The sequence below is a fragment of the Talpa europaea genome (assembly GCF_964194135.1).
Source record: "Talpa europaea genome assembly, chromosome: 10".
Classification (NCBI taxonomy): domain Eukaryota; kingdom Metazoa; phylum Chordata; class Mammalia; order Eulipotyphla; family Talpidae; genus Talpa; species Talpa europaea.
In genome coordinates, this window is record NC_140077.1 from 42496733 (window position 1) to 42523930 (window position 27198).

General features: G+C 54.8%; 1 protein-coding gene across 3 annotated transcripts in view; it reads right to left on the bottom strand.

The window, feature by feature from the left end:
- Window positions 1–512: 512 nt before the first annotated feature.
- UNC5B (unc-5 netrin receptor B) overlaps window positions 513–27198 on the bottom strand; it is a gene marked incomplete at both ends in the record, with an annotated part of 78168 nt that continues 51482 nt past the window's right edge. The window contains 16 exons of one of the 3 annotated variants that reach the window (XM_084245925.1): window positions 513–678; window positions 1815–1996; window positions 2405–2569; window positions 3104–3253; window positions 5120–5353; window positions 5503–5671; window positions 6493–6580; window positions 7234–7623; window positions 7975–8169; window positions 9891–9923; window positions 10134–10298; window positions 11344–11511; window positions 12100–12280; window positions 13523–13626; window positions 14030–14173; window positions 17245–17469. In XM_084245925.1, coding sequence (XP_084102051.1) covers window positions 513–678; window positions 1815–1996; window positions 2405–2569; window positions 3104–3253; window positions 5120–5353; window positions 5503–5671; window positions 6493–6580; window positions 7234–7623; window positions 7975–8169; window positions 9891–9923; window positions 10134–10298; window positions 11344–11511; window positions 12100–12280; window positions 13523–13626; window positions 14030–14173; window positions 17245–17469 — 2759 coding nt within the window. Of the gene's footprint in view, window positions 679–1814; window positions 1997–2404; window positions 2570–3103; window positions 3254–5119; window positions 5354–5502; window positions 5672–6492; window positions 6581–7233; window positions 7624–7974; window positions 8206–9890; window positions 9924–10133; window positions 10299–11343; window positions 11512–12099; window positions 12281–13522; window positions 13627–14029; window positions 14174–17244; window positions 17470–27198 lie in introns of all 3 variants that reach the window. The other 2 variants (XM_084245926.1, XM_084245924.1) reach the window with 2 other exon arrangements.

The following is a 27198-nucleotide window of genomic DNA, read 5'->3' on the forward strand; positions in this document are numbered from 1 at the left end:
AGCGGTCTGAAGCTTTCTTTCTTTTTTTTCCTTTTCCTTTTTGCTTTTGGATGGGAGAAAGCAGTCTGTCTGAATTGTACTTAACTCTTCAGAGAGAAAAATAGTGTGAAAGAAGAAGCGGGGCTGAGGAAGGAAGGAGAAATCAATAACTGAGGAAGAAAATGAAGAAGGAAACTGAACAAACAGAACCCAGAAGTCCTAGGGCTGAGGTGGGGAGGGAGGGCCACCTCTTTGTTCCCCTGCCTCTGGAGGCTGCAGCCTCATTCCAGTTTCCACACAGAGGCGAGGCGGGAGAGACAGCAGGGGACAGAGAACACGGGGTCTCGAAACAGCGGAGTACTCAGGCCTCCTAAGGCTGGTTGTGGTGGGGGTTGCGCAAGGGGAGGAGGAGGCAGGGGCGACTCCGGCTGTGACCTGGCAGAGAAGGCAGAGGCTACACTGCCCTGCAGAAGGCCACCCTGGGCCTCCCTGTGCCCGCCTCCTGCCAGTCCCTACCAGCTGTCTAGGGCAGCTCAGCAGTCCCCGTCAGTGGTCATGGCCACCAGCATCTCACTCTTGCCCATCTCCTCCAAGGCACTGGCCAGGCTGTTGAGGTCCCCGTCATCCTGCTGCAGAGCTTCCCAGAGGTCTAGGATCACACCTGTGGGGCTCGCTTTGGTGGCAAAGTAGTTCAGGTACCTGATTGAGGAAAAAAGAGAGAATTGGGTTCCCTGAACGTCAGACCTTCCCAGAGCTGGGGGTGGAGGAAGCACCAGGAGGAGGGAGGCCTGTGGGTTTTGGAGCCCCACAATCCTGGATCTGAATCCTCTGCTTACAGGCTGTGTGGCCCTGGGCAAGGCACTGCACCTCTCTGAGACTCAGTCTCCTCCACTCAAAAATGGAAACTGTCTTCTTGCTCATCATTCATTATCATTGTTATTGCCGCTAAAAGACAGGAGCCCTGGGGGAGACGGCCAACCCAAGCACCCCGAGCACTTCATTCCCCTCTTCCTCCCACCTGTTCCCTGTCTGGTCTTGCCCATGCGCACCCTGATAGCAAGGGGAGCCTTGGATGTCTTTGTAAGTCCACCCCTTTCTAGTTAGATGTCTCATAGGTGACTTCTGCTCAGTGAAGGATTAGTAAATACTTTGCCAGCATTTAAAGTTCTCGAGCAAACTTCTGACACTAAGACATACAGCTGCCCCTTGAACACCCAGGGGGTTAGAATGCCATTCCTCCCATGCAGTCAAAACTCCGCATAGAACTTTTCACTCTCCCTAAAACTTAACTGCTAATGGCCTGCTGTTGACTGGAAGCCTCACTGGTAACACAAGCAGTTAAATAACATATTTTGTTTGTTACATGTATTACATACTATGTTCTTACAATAAAGGAAGCCAAGAAAGAAAATCATATGGAACGGGAAACACATTCACAGCACCAGACTGTATTTTTCACTGAGGCAAGTTTCCACCATTCACCAGAAAACCCACGGTAAGTGGACCAGCAAGGTTTAAGTCACGCTGTTCAGGGGTCACTGTACCCTTGGCAAGCATTTCCAGAGCATGTGCTCCATCCTGAGCTTGCAGCACTGAGGTGTGCACCCTGGCTGGTGTGGGTTTTATCTGATTCTCAGTGACCAAAATCTGAGCAGAGCACGCTCCAGGAAGCGGCTTCTCAGACTTAGCACGTCCAAGCCTGGGCTCCTGCTCTACTGCCTCTGGTGCCATCTGATCCTGAGAGGTCAGCCTACCAGCTGGCACAACCCCTTCAGTCCAAAAGAAGGTGGGGAGTGTGCCTGGCTCGGGTGGGGTGTACCTGAGCCTGCACTCACCGATCCATGGAGAGCTTCTGTGCCAACAGCCGCCAGTCGTTGCCCCGAGAATTGGGGGCATCCAGGCTGTTGCATATCTTCTGGCGGATGGAGAGCGGGATCTTGAAGGCATAGGGTCCCAGCTGGGTGGTGACTGAGCTGCTGGGGGCAGAGCAGAGGGCATCCAGGGAGCCAGCGGGCGTCTGGAAAGGCAGCGCAATGGTGTGAGGGGCAGAGTACTCCCTGTGCATCTGCTTCTCTGGCTTCCTGCCTGGGGACTGTGAACCCATGGCCACTCCCCACTTTCTCCAGGAAGGCTCCAGCGGCTCAATCCAAAAGGACTTTTTCCAGGGACGGTCAGCCAGAGGGCCAGAGAGGCGTACCCAACCCCAGCCCTGGCATGCATCCTGTTGATGTCTCCCTGGGCTAATGCTCACAGGAAGAGGTGGGTCACAGTCTAATCACCTGGAAGTGACTAGCCTGGGGTCACACGATGCTCTTAGGGAGCCTGATCTAGACCTACACCCAGAGCTCTTTATACTGCTTTGCACTGTGCCCCTGGGTAGTCTGGGGTTTGCAAACCTCACGGCTGTCTGTCCTCTAGCCCTTACCTCCGCCAACACAGTGTGCAGCTGGAATATCTGGCCTTCTCCTTCCACCTGGCGCACGCAGATCTTGCAGGTGAACTCTGTGGAGGCCAGACTATGCCTCTCCAGGGTGAAAGTGCAGTGCAGGGCCTTCTGGCTGCCACTCCAGATGTGATAGAAGGGGATCTCCTGGGAGGATGTGGGGGTCAGGGTCAAGGAAGAGCACAGTCTACCCTGCCCTTGAGGCAGTAATGGGGTCAGCCACAGGGAGGGGGGAGAGACCAGGCCTCTCCACCCAGATGGGCAGAGGAAGAACCGGTCAACAGTGCTCCTTCCAAGAAAGGAGTGTGCAGGAAAGGCATAGTCTGATGGTCAGTGTGTGTTTTCATGGGTATCTGGGGCTGGTGTCACACAGATTGGGGGGCAGAGGGATGTGACCATCAGAGATAGTTTGTATGGTCTCCCAGACATGAACACTTAGAGATGGGAAGGCCCGTTTGATGATGATGTGTACAGATATTTGCGTGTGGGTGTGGCTGTGGCATGCGAGCATATGCCTAAGATGACCTGGAGTGTGGAGAGTGGGGTGAGAGGGCGACACAGAGAGGGTAATGAGAGAGGGAAGGGGGATTGGACTAGGGAAGGGGGACTGGTCTTCCCTGAGCAGTCCTCAGGTGTGCCCTCTTCCCAGCCCCATCCCTCCCCTCCTTGGCCCAGCCTCACCTGGTACTTGGCCAGCAGCTTGCTCCTCCAGTGGGCATGGGGGATGTCGTGGAGGGAGAGACGCAGGTTATGGTAACTGTCCTTAAACAGCAGAGGTTTTGGCTCCTCCACTAGGTAGCCGCCCAGAGTCCGCTCCAGCTCTAGCACCTCCTGAGGGCCGGGGGACAATGGAAGGGGAGCCCATCACACTTGACCAATGGGCTCTTCCCTGCTGCAAGCTTAGGGGCTGGGGCAAGGGAGGGCAGGCGGATGCAATCAGGCTGTCACCTCAAGGGCAAGAACTCATCTGAGCACACTGCTGGGCATTTCTAAGTGTTCACAGCTGGCTCACAGGATAGGGAGATGAATGGATGGATGAATGAACATACAGTGGACAGATGGATGGGTGAATGGATTTATAGGTGACTGGATGGATAGATGGATTGGTGGATGAATAGACAGGCAGATGACTGGATACACGGAGACGGACAGATGGATGTACAGACGGATTATAAATGGAAAGATATCTGGAGGAACAGGTGACTGTTGACCGGAGTGTACAAATGGATGGATGGGTGGGGAGTGAATCAACAAAGAATTCCATCAAGCTGAAAAATGGCAACTTCCCTCTTGATCTGAATTCCCTTCTCTGACCAAAACTAGAGAATCAGCCAGTGCCCTCAGGCTGAGAGATCCAAGCAGCAAGACCATTTCCCAGGAGTCTCCAACCCATTACGGGCCTCATGGAATTTCAGGTGAGCCTGGTCTCAGCAGGACTCTCACCCTCCCCGGAGGCCTTTTCACCTAAGTTGCATCAGTCTGCAGCCTGGAGTTTGAGCCAAGTGGCATGAGACTGGGAGACAAAGTTACTGGAAGGCATCACAGACCGCGGTGGAGGAGGCAAGGCACTCTGGGAGAGGACCACGAAGCTTCGTGGAGAGGTGAATGGAAGGATAGAGACAGGAAAGGGAAGTTTAAACAGAGCCAAGGGTTTATGCTCTTCCTAATTCCAGATGAGTCCAGATGAGACTGGGGCGCTAGGCACAGGGTGGAAGAATGGACTAGGACTTTGAGGCGGAAGGGACAGTGGACTGAGTGGTACAAACACAGGACTCCACACCTGCCATCATCAGGTGGCAAACTCTGGTCCCTTTGAGTTCCTTCCCTCCCTACACCAGACCACCCTTCATTGGCACAGCCCCACTTAGGGGTGCTATCGGGTCGTTAGCATACACCAGAAGCCTGGCTGTGGGCTCCGGCTCCTCTTGCTCCCCCGCCCATCTCATCAGTCACTGGTTATGTCTATTCCACCAACAAAACAGTCCAGCCCTTGCTCCTCGCCATGGACACTGCCTGTTGCCCAGGAAGCTCAGGGTCCAGTTGCCGCTCATCTACCCATCCTGGCACAGGATCCAGTTGCCTCTCATCTACCCACCCTGGCAGTGTAGCCACAGCTCAAAGAGCACCTGTGAATAGGTCTCCAGGTCTGTGCACCTTCCCACTGGACAGGTTCCAAATTCCTTGGCATGGCTGCCAAGTTATTGGGAAGCTGAGCCCACCCAATTCTCCTCACTCTCTCATATCCTTTGCGCACCTGTTCACAAGGAAGGACACACCTGCCTGAGCACGAGCTGCGATCTCCTGGAACGCCCCTTCCCCTTCTCAGCCCGGAACTCCCATTTGTCGGTCAGAGCACAGGTCTAAGGTCAGCTCTGCTGCGAAGTCTTCTCAGACCCCCTTCCCAACAACCCAGGCCCTGCCACCCCTCCCAGTATGGTGCTCCCTTAGCCCTCTGTCAGTGACTCCCCATCTGTTTCCCCCTCTAGGCTGGGACTCGGCGAGGACATCTCTTTATCTCAAGGGTCTGATGCCCTTCCAGCACTTGAGGAACGAGCGGATGAGGCTGATGGAGGTAGAGGGGTGCCTGGAAGGTACCATGATCCTGAGGAAGGGGATACTGGCAGGCACTATGCAGCTGGTTGGCAAGGGCTGAGGGGATGCACCCACAGTGTCTGAGTACCTGTGGCTGGGCCTTACCTTTAGTGCTGCGGGCGTGTCCTCCAGGCAGTAGACCCTGAGGCTGTACTCCAGGGAGGTGCAGAGAGCGGGGGCGAAGATGGCCAGCTGGAGCCGCTTGACTGCCGAGCGGGAATAGGACTCACCAGTGAACACATAGGTGCCCAGTTGGTCCAACAGAATATGGCAGGACCTGGCCTCTAGCTGGCAGTAGCAGGGGGTGTTCAGGGTCTCCTCGTCCAGGGTCACCACCTCCTGCAGAGTGGGAGTGGGGTGAAGCAGATGGGAAACAGCCAAGGCCCTAGAGGGGTCCGTCCAGGCTGGGCCAGGAGGAAAAGGGCTTTGGTTCCCTCCCGAGTCCCCGGGAGTTCAGCGAGCTGGCTCGCCCAGCCAGGGCTCCTCACCTCCCAATGGCCCTGATGGGCCTGGGTCTTGAGCTGGAAGATCCAGTCACCGGCATTGACTTCGGCACAGTGGGGCACCGTGAGGATGACGGGGCGGCACAGCAGGAGGCCCGTGGGCCCGCAGGTCACTGCGGGGCTCAATACTGTCTGGGTCCCTTCTGAAAGCGGGCTGGGGCAGGGCAGAGGGCAGGAGGGAGACAGTGAGGGGAGGCTGAAGCTCAGCAAGGGTCCAGCTCTGGCCGTCTCCCACCTCTGCTCTGCTCTCAGGCTGGTGGAGGGCAGGCATCCAGCCCAGGATCAGGGGTTTAAGGAGAGGTAGAAAAGTGGCTTAGACCTTGAGACTTTCCAAATTTTTACTTTACATTGTAACAGTCTCACCACTAAATCTTTGCTTTCATTTTTAAAGGTTCTGCACTCTTGGACTATTTTTGATAGGTGTCACTGAGCTGCCTTCTGAAAGTTGGTACCAATCTGTGTTCGCACCAGCATGCCACGGGAGGGCCGTGTTCCTGCATGCTTGCCAATAGGAAGGTGTTAGCATTGGAGAAAAATCTGCAAATTCACAAAGCAAAATCACCTCCCAATATTTCATGGCTGTCTGAATTACTATCGCTTTGACTACAAATTAGGCTGAACACTTTCTTATAACCTATTGGCCATTGTGTGTGTGTGTGTGTGTGTGTATTTGTATGTGCATGTGTGTCGTTGTATGAGTCAGGGTATAAGAGTGTATGTGAATCACCTGTTAATACATTTTGCCCATTCTCATACTGAGATGTTTAATTTTTAGTGAAATCCCTAAAACCTCTACCGAGGAGGACATCAGTCCTTTGTCACATTGTAGCCAGCCTGTCAAATGCCTTTTAGAGCTATCCATGTTTCCTTAAAAGACTATATCTGAATTTAGGATCAGTCTTACAAGGAGAGATGGTGATATTTGAGCCCCAGATGGGAGAAAAGGAGGCAGCCCTCTCTGGAGCTTCTACTTACAGGGTGTTTTCTGCCTTGTTGATAAGGAGGTACATCTCATAGAACTTGCCCTGGGGGATGGCTCCATTGGGTACCAGCAGGCTCACCCCTAGGGTGAGAGAGAGGTCAATAGGAATGGGGTGATGGGAGTACAAGAACTTAGAGTGAGAGGTGGCCCCAGCTTGGAGCTGCTGGGAGCTGAGGCTGGCACTGTGAACATGCTGGAGTGGGCAACGCGAGTGAACATCTCCTGACTCAGGTGGTCATCTGCACAGGGTAGGAGAGGTCTGGGGACGGGGTGCAGGGAGAGGCCTTGCCACTGAGCACAGCCAGCCTGGTCTCTGGCATTGCACTGGGTGTAGAGATAAACACCTGGAGTCTGAGGTACCAGTGCTAGCGCTAGCCCTAGCTCAGTGAATGCCATCGGGAAACTGTTGATTGCTGCCTTTGCCATGGAGCTGGGCACCCTGCCCTTCCTGCTGCTAGAGCCCAGGAAGTCACTCTGTAGGCTTGTTGACCTACAGGGGGCACCTCTCTCACTTAAATGGAGAGAGTGGCTTGTCCGAGGTTCCCCTGCCCTAGCGAAGCAGACAGACCTGGACCCCAGACCTTCTGCTGTATAGTTGTATCTCTTCCTCCGGCCTCGCTTTCCCAATCTGTGAAATGGGGCTAGGGAGTCCTAGGCCCTGGGGGGTGGGTGATGAACTGTCCAGAGAGGTCATGCTGTAGCCAGGCTGACACACAAGCAGAGTAGGGGCCTACCTGTGCCAGGGATGCTGAGCCTTCCGCCCAGGCAGCCGAACGTGCCGCTGACGCTGCTCCCCGGGTCACGGGGCAGGCCTAGGAGCTGCTGGGAGCCGAGGCTGGCACTGCGAAGATGCAGGAAGTGGGCGTCCCGAGTATAATCTCCCGGGTACGTGCCAGGGGGCAGGACTCCCAACAGGTCGGCCCCGTCAGAAAGGCCAGGCCCAGAGCCAGTGGTGTTAGAGTTGTAGACCTTGATCTTGAGACTGGGCAGGGGATCCAGCAGGGGCGAGTTGGTCATGGGGATCTTGTCAGCTGAGTCCTGCAGGGCATACACGGGCCCACGGTAGATGCCGGCGCTGGCTGTCAGGTCCGGAGGTGCAGTGGGGTGCAGGAGCTGTGGGTTGTCTGCAGGGATGGGGGCTCCAGTCAGACCCAGCAGCATCTCACTGGACCAGTTTTACCCTTGCTCCTGCCGCGGGTCCTCCTGTTGCAAAATCTCACCCATATGTCCAGTTGCAAAAGGTTCAATTGCCACCCACTGTAGGATGCTTTGGGGACTCACCAACCTGGGCCACCTTTTTCCTTTGCTGCATCTCTCTAATCCATACTCACCAACATAGTGGTCCTCAGAACCAACTCTAGAAAACCCTGGGAGGGAGCAGGAACCCCGACTCTGGTATGACTGGCTGGCTGGCTGCCATGACCCGGTGGGAGCCTTACTACCACCTGCCACCCCAGGAGGTCCCACATCCTTACTGGGTCTTGCAGTCTTGAAGTTGACCGGGTGGAAGCCCCCGGTGAGGGCGGCAGAGGAGTCGGTGATGTCGGTGTCGAAGTCCCGACAGTTGCGGCGGTACACCACTACCCCCACCACCATGAGGACGGCCACGACCACGAAGATGGACACCACGAGGCCCGCATACAGTGCCACGTCCCCCGAGGCCTCCAGGACTGTGGGGATAGGAGGGCCATGTGAGGGACAGGACCCTGGGGCTTGGGGTCTCCGGGGAGAGGCAGGGCCCGGGACAGGTTGGTGCTGAGCCGGGTTCCGGTCCAAGCCCTGCCAGGATGGGCCGGCGAGCTCAAGTCCTCTAAGCATCAGTCTCTATAAGTAGAATGGTCGCACCTTCCCTGCCCTGCTTCCCTCCCAGGGTGGTGAGAAGAGGTGAAGGGAATCTGGCGACAGTTGGTCCTGTCGGAGCTGGGATTTAAGCCTAGAACCACAGCTCATAGCAGTTTCCATAGGACCAAAGGTCCAGGCTCCCAGAAACCTTTGAAGTGGTTGCTCTGAGCTCTGCTTCCATCCTGTGCTCTGAGGGTAGAGTGGAAGGGAGGGGGCAGGAGGGGAGTAGGAGGAATGAGAAGCATGGCGATGGGATGGAGAGCAGGTGAAGGAGGGAATAAGGGAGGCAAACCATGGCTATGCATCCCTCCCCCAGGCAGGCTGCTGGGCTGGAGGGTGCTCTGGGTGGGGAGCAGGGCAGGCTGCTGCACGGCTTGAAATAAAGATGCAGGGTCTAAAGGAGGGCTGCCCAGTGGAACTTTCTACAGCAATGGAAATAGTCTATCTCTGTGCTGCCCCACAGGACAGCCACTAGCCACATATTTGGCCCCTGGACAACTGACATGTGGCTGATGTGGCAGAGGAGCTGAGTTCTAAAATGCATTTCATTTCAACTCAGTTAGACAGAAATTTAACTTGCCACATGTGGCTAGTGGCTCCAGTATGGGACAGCACAGGCAGAGCCAGGAGGGCCATGCTTCCCCTTGCTTCTTCTGGGGGCTCCAGGAAGTATCTTCTCTCTCCCCTGCCTGGACCCCTTGAAGCACCACTGCCCTGGTGCCGGACTCAGCCTACAGCAAGATAGGGCCTGGCTTTCGGCTCTGTGTGTCCATCACCTGCTGGGCCCAGCCCTCATTTGTGGGCTTCGCAGAAGAACTGCAAGAGGAGGCCGCTCAGGGTTGGATTCCCACTTCTCTGGGGCCTTTGACTCCCTGGGCTCAGCTCTGCTTCTCCTGACACTGGAGGCCACTTGCCTGGTGATTTATAATCTTTAATCAGTCACCAGCCTGGCCCCCCCAGTGAGCTGGGCTGGGAGCCTCGCTGCTGTTTTTATGATTCCAGAATCACTTGGAAATTGTAGTTTAATTACTACAGGCCAATCTGCTCAAGTGGCTTTATTGCTCTGGTGTTACTGCAGCTCTGTATAGCCCCTGGGGGCTGGAGGATGAGCCCCTTGGGGGCTGACGCAGGGCAGCGGGAGACCCAGAGAACATGGGAAGTTTCAATTCAGCTGCTGGAGGATAGTGAGGGGCACTGGGGTGGACAAGGGCATCAGGCTAGAGCACCAGCTTTGGCCATGAAATATTTTGGTTCGGATCCTGGCTGGATCCTTGGGTGAGTCCCTTCCCTCTGAGAGTCAGTTTCTCCTCCTGTAATGGGAGGATCAAGATGGTGTCCTAGGGCCTTTCTGCAGCTCAGGATCTGCCCGTCTGCCCATAACTGTGGTAAGTGTTGGGTCTGGGGAGTCCAATGTGGGGGTCAGTGGGGGAGGGGCATCTTCACCTCTCCTTGTCCCTTGCCTTGCCCTGCCCCTCACACCTTAGAAAACCAGGCAAGGAAACCAGGGATTCCCCCAAAGGAAAGAGGACAGCGATGAAATGGGACTTACGGTGGCTTTTGGGGTCACTTTGAGTTTTCGTATCTGTCGAGGGAAATAAAGGGAAAGACAATGACACAGGTGCAGGGAAAGGGTAGGGGAGAGGGTGACAGGGACATGGTGCAGATGAGATGATGGATATGGGAGGTAGGCACAGACCCCAAAGGCACTGAGGGCTGGGGATGGTTGGCCTGGGGTGTCCCCTCATCCTGCTGCAGAGTCCCAACCCCAGCCCCCACCTTCCCAAGAACTCACTTTGCATGCACAGCCCATCGGTGCAGTTCTTGGAGTCCAGCAATGTCCCGCTGCAGTCTCGGCCTCCGTTCTGGGGTGGGGGCGCCATGCACTCACGGCTGCGCCAGTGGGCACACTCAGTGCTACAGGCTGACCACTTGCTCCACTCCGTCCAGGCTCCATCAACTGTGGGAGCACAGCACACGGCACATGGACCAAACACATGCACATACATGGTTGTATGTGCAGAACAGAGAAATATACCTGCACACGAGAACACACCCACACACAGACACCCCCCATCCCCCACACACACACATTGTGGCATGGAAAGAGAAACCCAAGACACACATAGGCCATACACAGAAATCCATGCCCTATTCACACAACTCCATGACAATGCAATGCAGTGTACCAGGTGGACAAAAAGGGCCCTCCCTGGTGGTCTAGGGGTTAAGTCTTAGCACTATCATCTCTGTGGTCTGACTTTGATCCCTGGCCAGGGAGCTACCCACATGGCACAGCAGACCTCTTCTCGCCTGCTGCTCCCCTCAGCAGTGTATTTCTGTAGATCTGCCTGTTCTGCTCCCCACTCTGTCTCTGGTGAATCCTCCTAACCCCCTCACCTCTGGCCTGCACTCCAGTTCTTCTATGCATCAATCAATCAATAAATCTTTAAAAACAAATATCACCAGGTGGAACACAAATAGATGCCCACGGTCATTCCCAGATGCAGCCCAGGGCACTGGTAGACACACAGAGACAAAACCCAGGGCAAACAACTCGACTCACCCAAACATGAGGCCAAAGGGCGGAAACACAGCCACATGTGCAGGGACAGACAAGCAGACGGGACAGAGTAAGAGGCAGCGGGGAGGAGAAGACTGCTGCAGGATGAGGGCTGGAGGTGAAGGTGTGTCCAACTGCTAAGTGAGGGAGCACAGGCTCCCTGACCCCAGCAGCTCAGGGCTCCTGCCTGGGGATTGACACCGTGAAGCCTGGGCTTGGAGGGCAGAAGAGTCCAGCCCTCAGACTGAGGCTCAGAGCCTCTGTGTCAGTCTCTCAAGCAGCCCAGGGTAGAACAAGAGGTCATGGGTTGTGGCATCTAGTGGACCTGGTCAGCCAGTCCTGGGCTCTGGGTCAAGCACCTGCTCTCCGTGATGGGGAGAGAACAGCTATTCTGATAGATACCCCAGCATAGAAGGGAGGGTGCCACCTGACAGGGCCTTACCTGGGCACACGGTAGTGCAGGCGGTCTTCTGGAAGGCCTGGCCATCGCAGAAGGCTCCTCCGTTGAGTGGGGCAGGGTTGGTGCAAGTCCGCGTGCGCTTCTGCCAGCCGCGGCCACAGCGGTTGGAGCAGGGCGACCACTCTGCCCAGCTGGACCAGCCGCCGTTCACTGTGGGGGCAGCAGAAGTCATCCGGTTGACCTGGTTTGGGACCCTTGGGCCTTCCAAAGCACATCCCTGATTCCTGATGAGGCCCCTCCACAGAGGCCTGGCCCTTCCTAGTGAGACCTTCCTGCCTGCCAGTCTGGGGACTCAGATGCCAGAGGGGAGGCCGGGGCGGCCATCGCCAGGATTGTGGGGGATCCAGAGGTCATTATTTATGGCCCTCCCCATTGTTCAATAGTAAATGAAGGCCTGGAGGGGCTGACACTCACTAAATAAGGTAGTAGCACAGAAAGACCTACATCAGCATCTCCTCTAACTGACACCCTTAGCCAGGGTTAGAGGCCTGGCAGGCAATCATGGCCCCTGTGTCTGGTCACCCTGAGCGACGGGAGCCTGGGACTGGAGCCCGGGACAGGCCCCCCCTTTCTGTGGCTCTGCCCCTCCCACCGAAGGGCACAGCAAGGGGCGACAGGGAACAGCCTACAGGTCTGGGCTGTAGCCTTAATTCTGTCAGGACACAGACGACCTCTGGGTAGGGTGGGTCAGGTGGGCCATATAACCCCAGGAGCCCTCCCCCTGCTCCAAGCCCATACCATAGACGATGACTGTGGCTGTGGTGCTGCGGCGCTTGGCCACGATGTTCTTGGCCACGCAGGTGTAGTTGGCCGTGTCCGATAGGCGAGCCTGACGGATAATGAGGTTGTGGTCGATGGTGAGTAGGAAGTTGGTGTCGTGGGTTGGGTCGATGACATCCTCATTCTTGAGCCATTCCACCTGTGGGAGTGGGGTTAGGGGGTGAGGACTGGTGCCTGCACACCTGCCTCCTGGGGAATGGGCCCTCTCTGGAGTGGCAGGGAGGTCAGACCATCAACAGAAAAGCAGTCCAATCTATCCAAGTCCACTGCACAGTGGTGAAACAGTGAGGCAGAGCAAAGCACTATGCAGGACACCTAACAGGGTTAACATGGCCACCCAACTACTGGGCAGCCTGGGGAAGGGGCTTAGACCAGAGCCTCAGTTTTAAAAACTGAAAGATGGACTTGAACAGCATTTACCCCACAGGGCTATTGTAAGGACTAAGCAAAGTGTGGAGGACAGCACTTGGCTTGCAGTAATTACTAAATAAGCTAGTAGCACAGAAAGACCTACGTCAGCATCTCCTCTAACTGACACCCTTAGCCAGGGTTAGAGGCCTGGCAGGCGAACATGGTCCCTGTGTCTGGCAGACCAGGGTCAAGTCCCAGCTCTGCCATGAGCTGGGTCGCCCTGCCCGGCGCCATCTCCCCATGGTATCATGGGATGCCGACACCCACCCTGCAGGGGTGCTGTGAAGACAGTGTGCTGAGTGTCCAGGACAGGTGGGAGATCAATGGGCGGTAGCTCCCACCTAGGGCATCTGTCTGGGCCCATTTACTGCATGAAGATACGATGGGGAGGAGGCTAAGTGACCAGAGCAAGATTCTGAGGTTCCATGGGGCTGAGATGGAGGTAGAAGTACAAGATCTGCCTCCAACTCCTATTCTACTAGAGCTCCCGACAGTGAGGCTGAGACATGCTCTGACCTTGACTACGGTGGACAGAGAGTAGGCGGGAAAGGTGAGAGGGACAGGTGAGCGCTGCCTAGGGAGCCAAATGTTATGTGGCAAAGGGAAGAGGTGGTCAGTTTTTGGGATGAGTATACACCTTTCGGCATCCCAAAAGCTGGGGTCATGGGTTCTGGTGGGGCAGGAGGAGAAAGTGTGTATGCTCAGGGCTCTTCCTCTGCAATAGACTGAGCCCAAGGAGACCTGGGGGCTTCTGCCCCAGCCTGTTGGCAGCCTGTGGGGTTACGTTTGTGAGCTGCCCAGTTGGGGTCTGGCATGTGCTGAGTTCTGCAGGGAGGCAGTTCCCTTCTCTTTCTCAGGCCTTGATAGCCCATCTGTGAAATGGGCAAGGTTCTGGGAGGCTAAGGCATCATGTCTCACCATGCCTGGCCGGTCCCTGCCTTGCCCAGCATTCCTGGTGAACCCCACTCACCTCAGCCACAGGCACCCCCTCTGGTGGGCGGCACTGCAGGAGAACTTCATGGTCCAGGGGCACTTCCTTGCCCAGAGGCTCCTGATCAAAGTTCTTGCGCAAGTCTGGGTAAAGAGAGAGGAGGGTACAGGCAGTCAGGTGCAGTAGGGAGGAGGCCGCATAGAAGAGGGGAAGCCTGAAGTGCCCCAGTCTAGCCACTAGGTGGCAGTACACACCAACGGATCATTTATGGGGGACACCTGGTCTTTACCGGGGGAATTTTCTCTTCCCAAAGGGGGAGTCTCACCAAGTGGAATGGGCTGGGTTCTGTGAGGGATATAGTTCCCTCCCTGCCTTGGTCGCCCTAAGCACTTGGTGAGTCAGGATTGGAAGGCAGCTGGCAGCTATCTCATACAGAAGTAGATGAAAAAGTGCTGCGTCCAGCACAGGTGGGAGCCCAATAAGCGGTAGAAATCCTGGGGTCACAGGTGGTCCAGGGCAACGGGTGGGGGTGTCAGGGATGCGTACATGCGATGCGGACGTAAGCCCGGCGACTCTTGGTGGTGCCTGCAGAGCTCCAGGCCACGCACTGGCACCAATAATCCTCTAGGCCAAACAGCTCTTCCACCTGCTGCCGAGACACCTCAATCTGCACCTCTCGCACTCGCAGGCCTGTGGAGAGAGGCATGGTCAGAGGCAGGTCTGAGGGTCTGAGGACAAGCCAGGGACAGGGCACTGTGACATCGCTCTCTCCCACTTCCCCTGTCCCCTGAGTCCTGTTGGTGGTTCTGCCAAGTGCTTCTCATTTCCATTTATCTCTCCTCTGTCTCCACGCTAGCCCAAGTCACCATCTGGACATTGCCATGGCTGAAGCCAGCTCTCTGTCCCCCATCCAATCCACCTGCAGCCAGTGTGTGCTCTCAAAGTGCACAAAATGGCAAGTCATACCCCTCTCAACACGAAGACCCAGGTTCTCCATGTAGCCTCCAGTCTCTCCAGACTCTAGCCACTGCAGCTTCATTGGGTGCCTCTGGTCTCTCGTGGTCCCTGGGCCCTTCTGGTCTCTAGGCCTTTGTACATGTAGTGCCCTGCTGGCAACCCCCCTCCGTGTCCTCCTGGTCACTGTCAGCTTCAGGCTGGGCCTTACATCCTCCAGCTCTCAGAGTACTGCTCAGCACTCTTTCCTCTACACTGGACCTGGTCTGTTGGCTTTGCTCTCCCCTGCCTGGCCTAATTTCCCACAACACCAACTGTTATCTGTGTTATTTTCTATAGATGCCCAGTGCAGGAGAGTGAGGTGGATTTCACCCCATCATCTGCTGTGGTTCAGGGCCTGGTACAGAATAGATACTCCAAAATAGCTGAAGAGAGCCTGTGGGGCTAGACCTGGGGGGAAGCTCCTCTTCCTGGGAGCCCCTGGCTTCTCCATGGCTCTCTGCCAGGTCTGGATGATTGGATCCACCCGTCCAGTCCAGAGTTGGGGGGAGGGGGTGTCACCTAGTCTTCTGCCAACCCTCCCTCGACAGTTTCCTATAGTCAGGAAAGGGATGAACCCACCTGGATAGGACACCATGGTCTCTGAGAAGCAGGACTATTCTGAGGACAGGACTATCGACTGTGCATATAGTGGTCTGTGGCCTGTGGTTAAATGTAGGACTGGATAGCTGGGCAGGTTTGACTCTTGGCTTCACCCAGCTGTGTGACTTTTGTTAAGTTACTTAGCCTCTCTGAGCCTTACTCAGTTCCCTTGTTAAAAGACTCAGGATAGGGCCTCCCCGGTGGCGCAGCGGTTGAGCGCTGGGTTGCGAAGCTGCCCGCGGCCTCTGCAGCGCCGGTTCGATCCCCGGCTGCTCCCCGGCCACCAGAGGAGGGTCCCACGTGGCGCGCGGACCTCTCCTGCCGCCCGCTGCTCCCCTCAGCAGTGGACTTCGGTCCTTCTGCCTGCTCTGCTCCCCGCTCTGGCTCTGGTGAATTCTCTCACCCTCTTGCGCTTCTGACTGTACCCAGTGCTTGTATAAATAAATAAATAAAAATAAATAAATCTTAAAAAAAAAATTAAAAAAAAAAAAAAGACTCAGGATAACTCTAAATGAGTCACAGAATGACTCTGCCACAGCACCCAGCCCAGGTTGGACACATATCAATGCTGGCAGGTCATCTGGATCTCATCTAGCCTCTTTCTTTTATATTTGGAGAAACTGAGGTTCAGAGAAGGTAGGTGGTGGGCCCAAATTCCCATATTAAGTTGTCAGCAGAACTGAGGTTTGCTCTCTGGGGTCTTGCCCTAACCCTCTCTGGCCCTCTCCCAGTGGGTGATCGCCTTACCTCTTCTGTATTGTGGGGGGAAAGGGGCCTTTACACTGGAGCCCAGACAGTTGAGTGCCCCCTCCTGATGGTGAGGGCTCTACACAGGAATGGAGCTTGGGGCTTGGTGCCAGGGAACACAAGGAGGGAGGAGGCTGCTGGGATTGGGGGCCACTCGAAGTGGCCACCTGGGACTCGGGCTTGGCCCAGGGCAGAAGCACTGGTATGTGGGCCTGACCTGCCTTTCCTGGCCCACTGCTGCCATCCTCTGTGTCGTGGGCCTCAGGCAGAGCCAGGGAGGGCCAGGGCAGGAATCAGCCACACTGCTGCCAAGATAGCAGCCTCAGGACCATTGTCTATTCTTTCCAGCTAACGGGGACAACGGTGCCCCAATTTCTAGGGCTGGCTGGGCTTGTATGTCTGGTAGCAGGGAGAAGAGCCTTGTTGTCACCATTACTAATAACCACCAGGTCTGAGAGGGATCACGGCAGGGCACACTGTCCCTCTGCTCTGTCCAGCTCCACACAGCTAACCCTGATATAGGCTGGGGGTGGGGAGGAAGGACAGGGAGGGGTAGGAGAATAGAGGAAGAGGAGTGAGAGACAGAAGGAAGGCAAGGCTGAAAAGAAGAAAGGACCCAAAAGGAGACAGTAAAAACGAGACAGAAGCCAAGGCAGTGCAGAGGCCACCTTGAGCTTGGGGTTGGCTGGGGCTGCCTAAAGGCCTGCTGCCTGAAGGTGACCCACAGCTTGATGCCCCCTCCATCCTGAGCCCTGGGAGAGGCTTTCCACCCTGAGGCACCTGCCACAGGGGCCTGGGGACAGCAGAGGCCTCTTAGCCTGAGGGGCACCACAGGGCAGCAAGTTTCTGGGATGCATGAGGAGCCTGGAAAGGGAGGGGCTGACCCATTCCCACTCTCAGCCACTCTTCTTTCTCTCAGGATTTGGGGTACATTGTAGCACCACCCACATGATGATTTACTTTGAACCTTTTTTAACCTAAATCAATTTCTACAAAAGAGCTGTATCATGATTGTGAACATTCAACAGTATTACTTTCCACACATAGAAAGCTCAGAATGATCTGGGGTTTGGGAGGGCAAGGGGCATAAAAGGGCTTTGAGCCCCCTCCTAATCTGAGAGCACAGCAGGCATGTGCATGTGCATGTACTCCTCTCTCCCTCCCCACCTCCAGTAAGCAGGATGGAAAGAAGCCAGGAAAGGGAGCATCAGAAAGGGGTTCATGGTAGTTAACTTGGTCACCAGAGTCAGCCTGTGATGTGTGTCTAACATCTGGGGAATTACTGATCCAGAGGGGAAACTGAGGCCCGGAAGGGCACTGTGCTGTGTAAAGTCTTATACAGAGCCCAAGGCAGAGCCAGACCCAAGCCCCCCCACCCCTGCACCTCGGGAGTCCTGGGGGTTTGTGGGGGGACTCACCGGTGGCCTCGTCCAGACCCTCCTGCGTGACGTGGTCGTTCTGGCTGACCCACTCGCCGTTGCACTTGAAGTAGATCTGTGTGGCCGGGAAGGCGCGGCAGCGCAGCTCCACTGGCTTGTTCTTCACGATGTAGGCATCCTGTGGCTCCTGGAGGAAGTGGGGCAGCGGCTCTGCCGGCGCTGACGGGAAGGAGTCAGGGAGCACCTCACTGCCGGAATCAGTGCCTGTGGAGGGAGGATTCTGTGAGGCTGAGAGTGTGGCACCCCACCCCACTGCAGGGGGGCCCATGCTGAGAGAGAGGGTAGGGAAGGCAGAGGGGCAGAGAGGTGGAGGGAGTTACCCACTGTGACCTGGCCAGGCTTGGCTCTCCTGGGGCCTCAGTTTCCCTGGCCCACCCTGCTTTGAAGAGGCTGCAGTACTGTGGGATTCTGCTTCTCACAGATGGAGCAATCAGGGGGGCCTAGGAGGTGCAAAGACATCCCTGGCCCACCTCAACATCCATGCACACCCCGCCCAGCTCCCTCCAGTTTCCTGTGGTGAAGCCACAGTAATGAAGGGCTGGAAATGGGGCCCGGGCGGGAGCTCAAACCAGGCCAGCTCTGCCCTGAAGCCATGGCTGCCCTTTACAGCCCTAGCCAGTCAGGCTGATGGACAGAGGGAGCCAAGCCAGGCCCTCAGGGGTATGGGGTGGGGTGAGGGGAGTGGAGTGAGGAGGGGCAGTGGCACCGGTCAGCAACTCCCCAACTCCCCTAGCTGGCACACTACCTTTCCCATCCCCCTCTAGACCTTCTCCTCAAGAAGCCCCAGACAGACCACTACACAGAGGAGGGAGAGACCCCTTTCCTAGCCACCTCTACCAGCGCCTCCTCGCCTCTGTTCTGTAGCTCTGACCCACCCCTCAGCCTTTCTAGACTCAGCCAAATCCACACCCTCCTCCATACGGATGAGGAAACTTCAGAGGCTGGGAACGCAGGGAGGCCAGGCTCTCTGCAATCTCCTCCCCAAAGGGGGCTGAGTGGAAAGCCTGGCCCTCCGCCTCCCTGGAAAGAACAGCACCTCAGGAGGTGAGACAAACAGGAAGGGAGGGGGTGGCCACCGCCAGCGCTAAGAGGGAGGGAAACCAGGCCGGCCAGGCTATTGGTTTGCAAGCCACTTAGGAAAATCGGCTATCCATATGCCAAACATAGAGTAATCAGGTGGCTGGGGACAAGCGGTGGGGGGCTCATCCTCCCTCCTAAATGCTCCAAAGGAAACAGAATTCAGCTGCAAGGCACACCTATCTAGCCAGCCCTCCTGCTGCTGCCCCAACACCCTGGCTGGTTACCAGAGCGGCTGGAGTCCCAGCAGGCCTGCGTGGTCCCTGGGATCATGCACTTGTTTACACAACCCCCACCATGAAACCCCCATTCCAGGAGGCCTTAATGGGGACATCCTGGGCCCTAGGGAGAGATGCCTAGGGCACACTTGGTTTTCCAAGAGCAGAAGGAAGGCAATGAGCCCAACAAGCCCAAGTTCTGTTGTCTCTCCCGGGATACAAAGTCCTGCTAAGATTGGGGCAGGGGCTTCCAGAGCTCTGAGAAAATGCCTAGCTTGTCACTGGCTCTGGGCTCTGGGAGGCAGGCTGTGTGTGTGTGTGTGTGTGTGTGGGGGGGGGGGGGGTGTGACCTGGAGGAGCAAAGGGAACGCTAGCAAGATGGGATATGACTCCAGCTCCATCCAGGTTATTCTATGTGACCCCTTAACTCTGACCTTACTCTTTGGTCTCTGAAGAGGGCAAGGAAGTGAATACTCTTTCTCTCTCTCTGGGTTGTTTTTCGAATTACATGAAAAAAATGTGCATGAGAATCTGGAAAGGGGTGGCACTAGCACACAGTAGGTACAGTTGCTGCATCGAAATAACAAACAATCATGCTCAGTACTTTAGGTAGTCAGCTTGTAACAGGGTGGTCCCCAGGTGCCCCGCTCCCTGCCCTGGAACAACTTACTAACTCTTGCAACAACCTTGTAAGGTATATTAGCCCGCAGTTTCTGAAACTGAGGATCAGAGAGGTTAAGCAACTTGCCTAAAGGCAAACAGATAGCAAGAGGCAAAATCAAGGTTTGAACCTAAGAAACAGACTTCAAAGTCTGGGATGCTGCGCACACTGCCTGCCCCTGGGGCATCTTCATAACACTGTGGTGTGTCACCACACCTGAGAATCCCAGTAGACCCTGACACTGGTGGGGATACTACAGCTTCTGGGGTCTCTCTCACCAAAGGGCCAACAAAGCTTGGACGGTCCTTTTTTCAAAATTGAGCAAACTGAAGACCACCCAAGGCAGGAGAGTGACTGACCCAAGGCCAACTGGTTAGTGGGCAGAAAAACTGGGCCAAGCCCAGGCTCCTCCACACCCATTTCCCTCTGCCAGGCAGAGAGATACATTCTCTGTAGATAAGTTGGCAGCCTCTAGGGTTTGGGAGTGTAGTCAGTTGATGGAGAAAAGGCAGTGCCCAGAATCTGGACATTGGCTTCCCTGTGGCTTGAGAGCTGGTAGCAGGCCAGGCAGCTCAGGGAGAAGCTAAGAGGGGACATGGGCAGCAGGGAGCCCACTGGAACCAATGCCCACCTTCCTGAACCAGGATCCTGCCCCCTTCTCAGGCCTGAGGGATTCATGGCAGACCTCAGACTCAGACTTCCTGGGTCTGACCCAGTCCCTACTGGCCTTACTGGCCCCTCCCTTATGAAATAGGGGCACTGGCCTCCCTCCGGGATGGTGGCCATGAGAGAAGGTATTTGGCAGCCTGCGGGTGCAGTGGTGTGCTGCCCTACCTTCCCACCATGCCACCCCAGGTGACGGCTACCCTGGCTCTCTGCAGGCTGTATTTATGACTTTGTTTTATAACCTTAATGCGGCTCATTTATAAAGCAGGCGCAGACGAGACTGAGGAAGGTAAACATTAGACATCCATTAGTGCAGCGGCCGAGTCTGGTGGCCCCACAGCCCCACCCTCACCACCCCACCCCTTCTCTCAGCCCTGGCGCAAAGATTCCTCTCCGCCTTGGTCAGAACACGGCCCGGCATCCCCACCAGGGCGTCTTCGTCATGGCAGTACTGGGTGGCTCTGCATGTAACTACTGCTCCCTTGCCAACACCCCCGCCCTCTCCCCCCCCCCCCCCCCACCAGGCACTGCCAGGACGAGAGGAAGAAGAATCCAGGCCTGACCTGAGATTCCTGGTCAGAGGGAAAACGGACAGACTACATAGTGGCTGGCATGCAGTAGGTACTTGGTAAATACAAATTAAAGGGGCAGGGGCAAGTGAGGGCCTTGCAGCAGCTCAGCTGAGCCCCCTTCCCCAGCCAGCGGATACTCTCCCTCCTCCTCGGCCCTGACTTGAGCCCCAATGGCAGAGGGAGGCTCACAGGCGTCCCGGATGAGGAGCACCCTGAGTCTGTCCTGTGGATCACCCAGCTTGGAGGGAGAAGAATAATCGAGTCTCGAGGTTCCTGGTGCTCAGCCAGCCAGGCGTATTCAAAGGGCATTTCAGATCAGCCCACTGAACCTCACTACAACCCTGCACAGAGGTTCCCAAACTTTGGTCTTTAGTGTCTTGTTAATTTTTCAAGGTACCCCAAGGCCAAAAGAAATCCCTGGGAGTTCTGTTTATTAAATAGTTAGACCTCAACAGCTTGTGTGTGTATACATGCATGTGTGTATTTATATCCTAGAAACTCAGTACCATTTAAAAAAATTATACATATAAATTGAAAGGAATATTTATATTCCATTCTTAAAAATAGCCATGTGACTTACTAATGGGGACGTGAGTACCTGTTGGGCACTTACAACATCTCAAACCTTGGAATGAGAATGGGCACTGCCCCTCCCCACCCCGTGTATTTCAGGGTACTCCCAAATGCCAAAATGCCAAGTCCCAAATGCCAAAATCCCAAATGCCAAAATCCCAGCTTTGCAAAGTTATGATGCCATCTAAAGGAAAGAAGTGTGATGTAATGTTGAAAGTGTAAGCTAGCAGTTGTAGCAGTGTCTGGCAATGGTCCAGCCTTGCTGTGTTTCCTTGAAGATTAAAATATCCCACAGCACCCCCTGTGAATTTTCTGCACCACCTAGGGGTGCTTCTGCATACAGTTTGGGAACCCAGCTCTATGTGTCACCCCCACACTATATACGAGGAAACTGAGACCAAGAGAATTTAAGGACCTGGCACAGGGCTATCAAGCCAGGGAGCAGCGGAGCTGGGGAGCAAACCCAGGAGGCCGGATATCTGAATCTGACTTCTGGAACTTGGCATCTGTGGCCTATGTGCCAGATGTTTCAAACATTTCACCTGACTTAGTCCTCACAACCCACACAGTAGGAGTTATCTTCCCATTTTACAGATGAAGACATGGGGAGAGGGCATTAGGGACTGCTGTGGGGTCACCTCACACCCAGTCAGTGGGAGGATGCTGGGCTTGGAGCCACACCTCTCTGTCACTTATCTCCCTGGCTTCCCTCCAGCTGTTCATCTTTACCAGAGAGAATAAAACACCTAAGCAGCAGGAGACCTTGCCACTGCCCAGCCAGATCCAGAAGTCCCGCTGGTGGGAAAATGTCCCACATAAAGTAGTTTTTTTCTAACAGCCCAGCTCATTTACTTCCCAGTCTCTGGAAGGCTTTTAAAGCTGCATACGAGAAAGGCCTGGCACGCCTAGGGTGGAGGTAGGCGAGAGAATGGCTCCCTGCATAAATGTAAGCAGAGTCAAAATGTAGGAAAGAGACACCAAAGTCCAGAGCTGGGAGTTTGTGCCCCTGCTGGGCTGGCACTGCTCTGGGGCCTTCCTCTCCTGGGGTCAGTGCCCCCAACTGTAAAATTCAGTGAGGTGGCCCAGTCAGCCTCTCAAGCCCTACTCTGGTTATAAAACTTGGAGATCTGAAGATGCCTTATGGGGATCTGTTAATGTATGACAGTGTCTCATTGAGTACATTTTTCTTCACCAAGCAGATTTGTCTAAAGTGAGGTCACCTTTCTTGTCATTGGTATATATGATTCCCTGCACATACAGGGGTTCTAGGGCACAATATAGGGGGAACCCAGGGAGGAAGAAGGCAGGACCATTTGCTGCTGGGCTCTCCCAGCCCACCTAACACAGGTTTCAGCTCTAAAAGGACCCCCAGTGCCCACTGGCGGGGGGCTCTTGTGGGGCCATTCAGACCCCGAATTCAGATCACTTCTAATGGATGTTTCTCCCCTGTATGAGTCTCTTGTTTGCTAGTCTCAATTACATACAGATTCAAGGGACTTCTCATCCAACATCTCCCTTCAGTGCCTCATCTAACCCTGACTTACATACCTCCAGGATCAGGAAACTCACTACCGCCTTTCTCAACCAGGCTCTCCTTTCCACAGACCTATCAGAAAAGCCTTCCTTACTTTCAGCTGAAATTTGCTATCTGAGGATCCAGCCATTGCTCTAACCTTAACTTCTGAGGTTACACAACACTGTGCTTCTGCTCTGTGACAGTTTTCCAGCCTCTGGAGTGCTCAGCTGTCTCGTCTTTTGAATAGTCACGAGACAGTTTTGCATCCCCTCACCAGCAATCTGTTCTCCTCATTGACAAGTTCCTTTTGCTTAAAACCCATGTGAGACATGAGAAGAGGTGGCCAGGGCTGCATCTGGAGGACACTTCCAGGCTTTAGGCAGCTTGAAAGCCCCTTAGCAATTTTGACAGCTGCTCCTGCAGGCAGGAAGCACAGCATATCTAGTTTGGGGGTTCCATGGTGTCAGGGACTCAGGGAGGGGTGTGGAGATTGTAGGACCCAAGGCCAGTCTCGACCTGACAGCAGACCCTGTGCCAGGCTAAGTGCTCCTCTGTGGGCAATGCCCGATGTGGAGACAGGTGGGAGGTCCCAATGGGGAGGAGGTGGAGACCATAGACTTAAGATGTGTCAGAATCTAAGCCACTGGAATAAGCAGGAGCCAGTGGCCTTGGGGGAGAAGGAAGTGGCTTCAGGACAAAGGCAAAGATACTCAATTTTCCAGGGCTAAGCCCGAGAGATGAGAGGGGCTAATACTACAGCATGCAGACATTCCTGCAGGGAAGACTCACCAATTGCTGAGAGAGCCAGAGGGTCCCACTTCCCTCACCATGACCCTGAGCCTGGGACTCAGATAGGACAGGGGTGGGCTGGCCTGAGAGCAAGCAGGCCTGCTTAAAATAATCCTCACTCTGCTGCCATGCATACTTGGGAAGGTCATTTTATCTCTTGGGGTCTCCATTTCCCTCTCCATAAAAAGGAAAAACAGTTGCTTTGCTGTCAATTTTGAGGTGTTGTGCAAAGGTCAACTGGGGAAGTAAGTGCTCTAGTAACTGGGCAATGCCATGCACCAGGGAGAGCTGCCCAATCTGGCCGAGCTGTGTGTGTGGGGGGGCACTGGAACCCCACATTGGCAGATTCCTTGGCCTAGCAACACCTGAACCTCAGTAGGCCAGAAGCATAGAAAGTGAAGCTTCAGAGGGACCCGGAACCCTGCATTCCACCAGCTCAGAGAAGGGAAGGGACTAAAGCAACATCACACAGCAAATTAATAGCCAGGCTGGGTCAGGCATTAATTTCTGACTGGGGCTAAGAATGGGGGATGACATAGTAATAGTAGGGCTGTTGGTAAAGGCTTGGACTCTGCATTTCCTATGCCTGGGACGAAGCTCACTACCATGTGCCTCAGCTGGGTCCACATCTGGTCAGGGCTGTTGCCCAGGGTGGAGGCTTCAGCTTGAGACCCAGTGGTTTATATGGAGGCCACCATGCCTTTTGTCTCCGGTGGGTGACAAGGCCAGGCCTGGGCCGCAGGCTCAGCACCAGGGGCATGCAGCTGTACTTGAGCAGGGTTTGGTCTCCAGAGCTGGTTGGCGTGAGGGGCAGAGCTGGGGGGAGAAGGGGCCAGGCAGGAGGGGAGGGAGAGAGAAACACCCCACGCTGGGCACATTTATCATCAGCAATCACAGTCTTTCTCGAGCCCCTCAACACTGGCTAATTCTCGCCAGACTTGACCTCCCACTGCATGGAAAATCTCTGCCATTCACTGCGCTGCTGATGTGCTCAGTGGGGAGCGGGGAGCGAGGAGCCCATTTATTATTATGTTTTAAAAACACACAAATCCACATGGAAGGACCCCTCCCTGGACACAAAGCCCTTCTTCCATCTGGCCCTGGCTCCTGTCTGCTGTGGGGTTCAGGCAGGGCCCCCCTCAGAGGCGGTTACAATGGCCGTTACTGATGACAAATGAGGACTGGCGGGCTTGGGGGATGCTGAGTTATTCCTAACAAAGGAGACCTCTCGCACAGCCCTTTTCCCATACCCTCTGCAGACCTGCCAGTGCTCGTGACATCACTTCCTGTGCCGGCCACAGGAAGTGGTCTCACCAAAATGGCCAGCTGGTGCAGGAGCCTGCATTGAAGAGGGTGTCTGGTTAATCCTAAGAAATTTTTCACCTGAAAGAACTCAGGGGCAAGTGATGGAGCTAATAGGAGGCTGGGGGCAAGGCCCCAGGGTTGGCACAGGGTCCAGAAATGGAGCCCAAGGACACTATGGCTACCAGGTTAGGGGTCTATCCTGACTCTCAGTGGTACCTGGGGAGACAGTATTCCACTCTCGCGGGCCCCACCCTCCCTCGAGACCCTTCCCTTCCTCTGGACTCTGGGTTCCTTTGATTTGGGCCTGGATCTGGGTTCTTCTAGGGCTTATTTTTAAATCTCTTTTTGAGTCCCAGGTCCAGGGGTGTCACCATGCCTGGAGGTCAGGCCCTGAGGAGGGAAGATTCTGCTTCCCCTTTCTCTCCCAGACAAGGAGCAAAATGCTCTCACCCATCATACTCCAGACAATAACCAATAACCCTGTGAGAAGCAGGTGTTCCATTTCACAGATAAGGAAACTGAGGCTCAAAGAAGACATGCTCAGACTCACAGAAGCCTAAAGTTCTGTCTGTGAATGCACAGGCCTCCTTGCCCATAGTGCCCCTGACAGAAAATTAGGAGTAGCTATTTTTTCAGCCCATTTTGCAAATGAGTCTCCCCAGAAGTCACTAGCCTGCTGGAGGAGAAGAGAATCTCAGCTTCTGTCCCAACACTTGGCCTCCCTTCTCTGTGGGCCTGACAAGTCCCAAGCCCGGGCCTCACTCAGGATGCCCCAGCCAAACAGATTGTGGCCGGGAAGGGCCCACTGTTAGCCTGGGGCAGAGCCCCCCAAGACACCACACGTAGAAACACAAACTGGCATCAACAGACCCAGCCATTCCAACCAGTGTCACAATCCACTGCTACATGCTCTCCAGATACCCACAACCAGCCTGGGGCAGTGGCCCCTATGTCCCTGCTCAAAGGCAGTGGTAGTGGCATACCTGCGAGGAACCTGTTATTACATGTGGCCATCTCCCCCTCCAGGATTGGGATGGAGTGAGTTTGCATTGCAATTTCAGATTCCAACAAACACTCAGTGGCTCAGGGCAACCCCTTCCCCTGCATCTAGCCCTTGGCGCTGATGGACCTGAAGGCTGCCTGGTGCCAGAGCTGGGTGACAGCCCATACCACCTCCCCACAGTGTCCAAGTCCATGTCCTCATGCCTGGACCCCTCCGCACCATCTCCCTATATTCCCTCTCACTTCCTCAAATCCACTCTCAGCAGCTGGAGTGATCTTGCAAAATATAAACAAATACTCCCCTCTGACAACCTCTAATGGCTTCACTTTGCACTTGTAGTAAGGTCCCAACTGAACCCTCAAATTTCAGGTGCTCACCCTCATCACTGCTCCCAGCTGCCCACCCACCCTGGCACGTTTCCTGCCCTTTAATCTGCCTTTTTACTCCCACCTAAGGACCTTTGCTTCTCTCTCCTTTTGGAATGTACCCCTCCCCCAACCCTGTCTCTCTCGGTTCCTGAGGCTGACTCAGTCAGGAGACTTAACCTGAAATACCACTTACCACCTCCCCAGCAAGCACCTTCCCTGGCCACTCAGTGTGGTCACCCCTACTCTCCTGATGCTATCTCTACATTATCTTGTTTGCCTTTTCTTTATCCTGACAATGCTCATCTCTTTGGAATTAACTTCTTTGTATATTTGTGTGCTTGATTGATATCTGTCTCTCTGGAAGGCAAACTCCTTGTGGGCCTAGAAATCTTGTTTGCTTATTTATCTGGGCTTACTAGGAACAGGTCTCTCTCCAGCTATGCCACCCAGCCTCTCTGTGAACAGCTGGGTAGCAGGTGGTGGTAGAAAGGAATAGCCAGAGGAGATGGGCACAGGTTGGGTGGATCTAGGCCCTGGAAGCTAGTCCCTTTGAAAACCCTAGCTTATAGGCTGCTGCTAACTGATAGAACTTTTGAGACTATTTAATCACTGTCCTTTAGGCTGGAGATCAGAGAGGCTGTGGCCTGGCCTCAGATCACACAGCATCTGCAGCAGAGCCAGTAAGAGAAAACTTGGCACTGGATTTCAAGGAGATGGGGGACTTCATTTTAAAAATCCTCCTTTAAACTTCTAATGAAAACACTTTTTTCCCCATGGCCTTTCCTGATTACAATTTAGGAAAAATAAAAACTCCCTTTCCCACTCCTAGTTTACCAGAATTAACACTGGACATTGGTCCCCTCAGGCTTTTTTCAAGGTACACATACTTCGTTACTTAATGGGGTCTCCCCCCCATGCAGCTGCATAGCCTATGTTTTCCTTTCAAGGCTGTTGACTGAGGACTTGTAAACCACAAGCAGCATGCACCAGGCGCCTCTCCCAGCAGTCACATATGTCAGACGGGCGCAGGCCAGCTGGGCTGACTGTCCCTACACTATATTCGGGTCATTGGAGAAGCCACAGGGTGCAGAGCTGGCGCGGGAAGCCACTGGGCAGTGACTCAGGTTGGCTTTGCCCATTTGGATGCTGGGCAGGAAGACATCCAGTGTTCTGTCCCTGACTCCC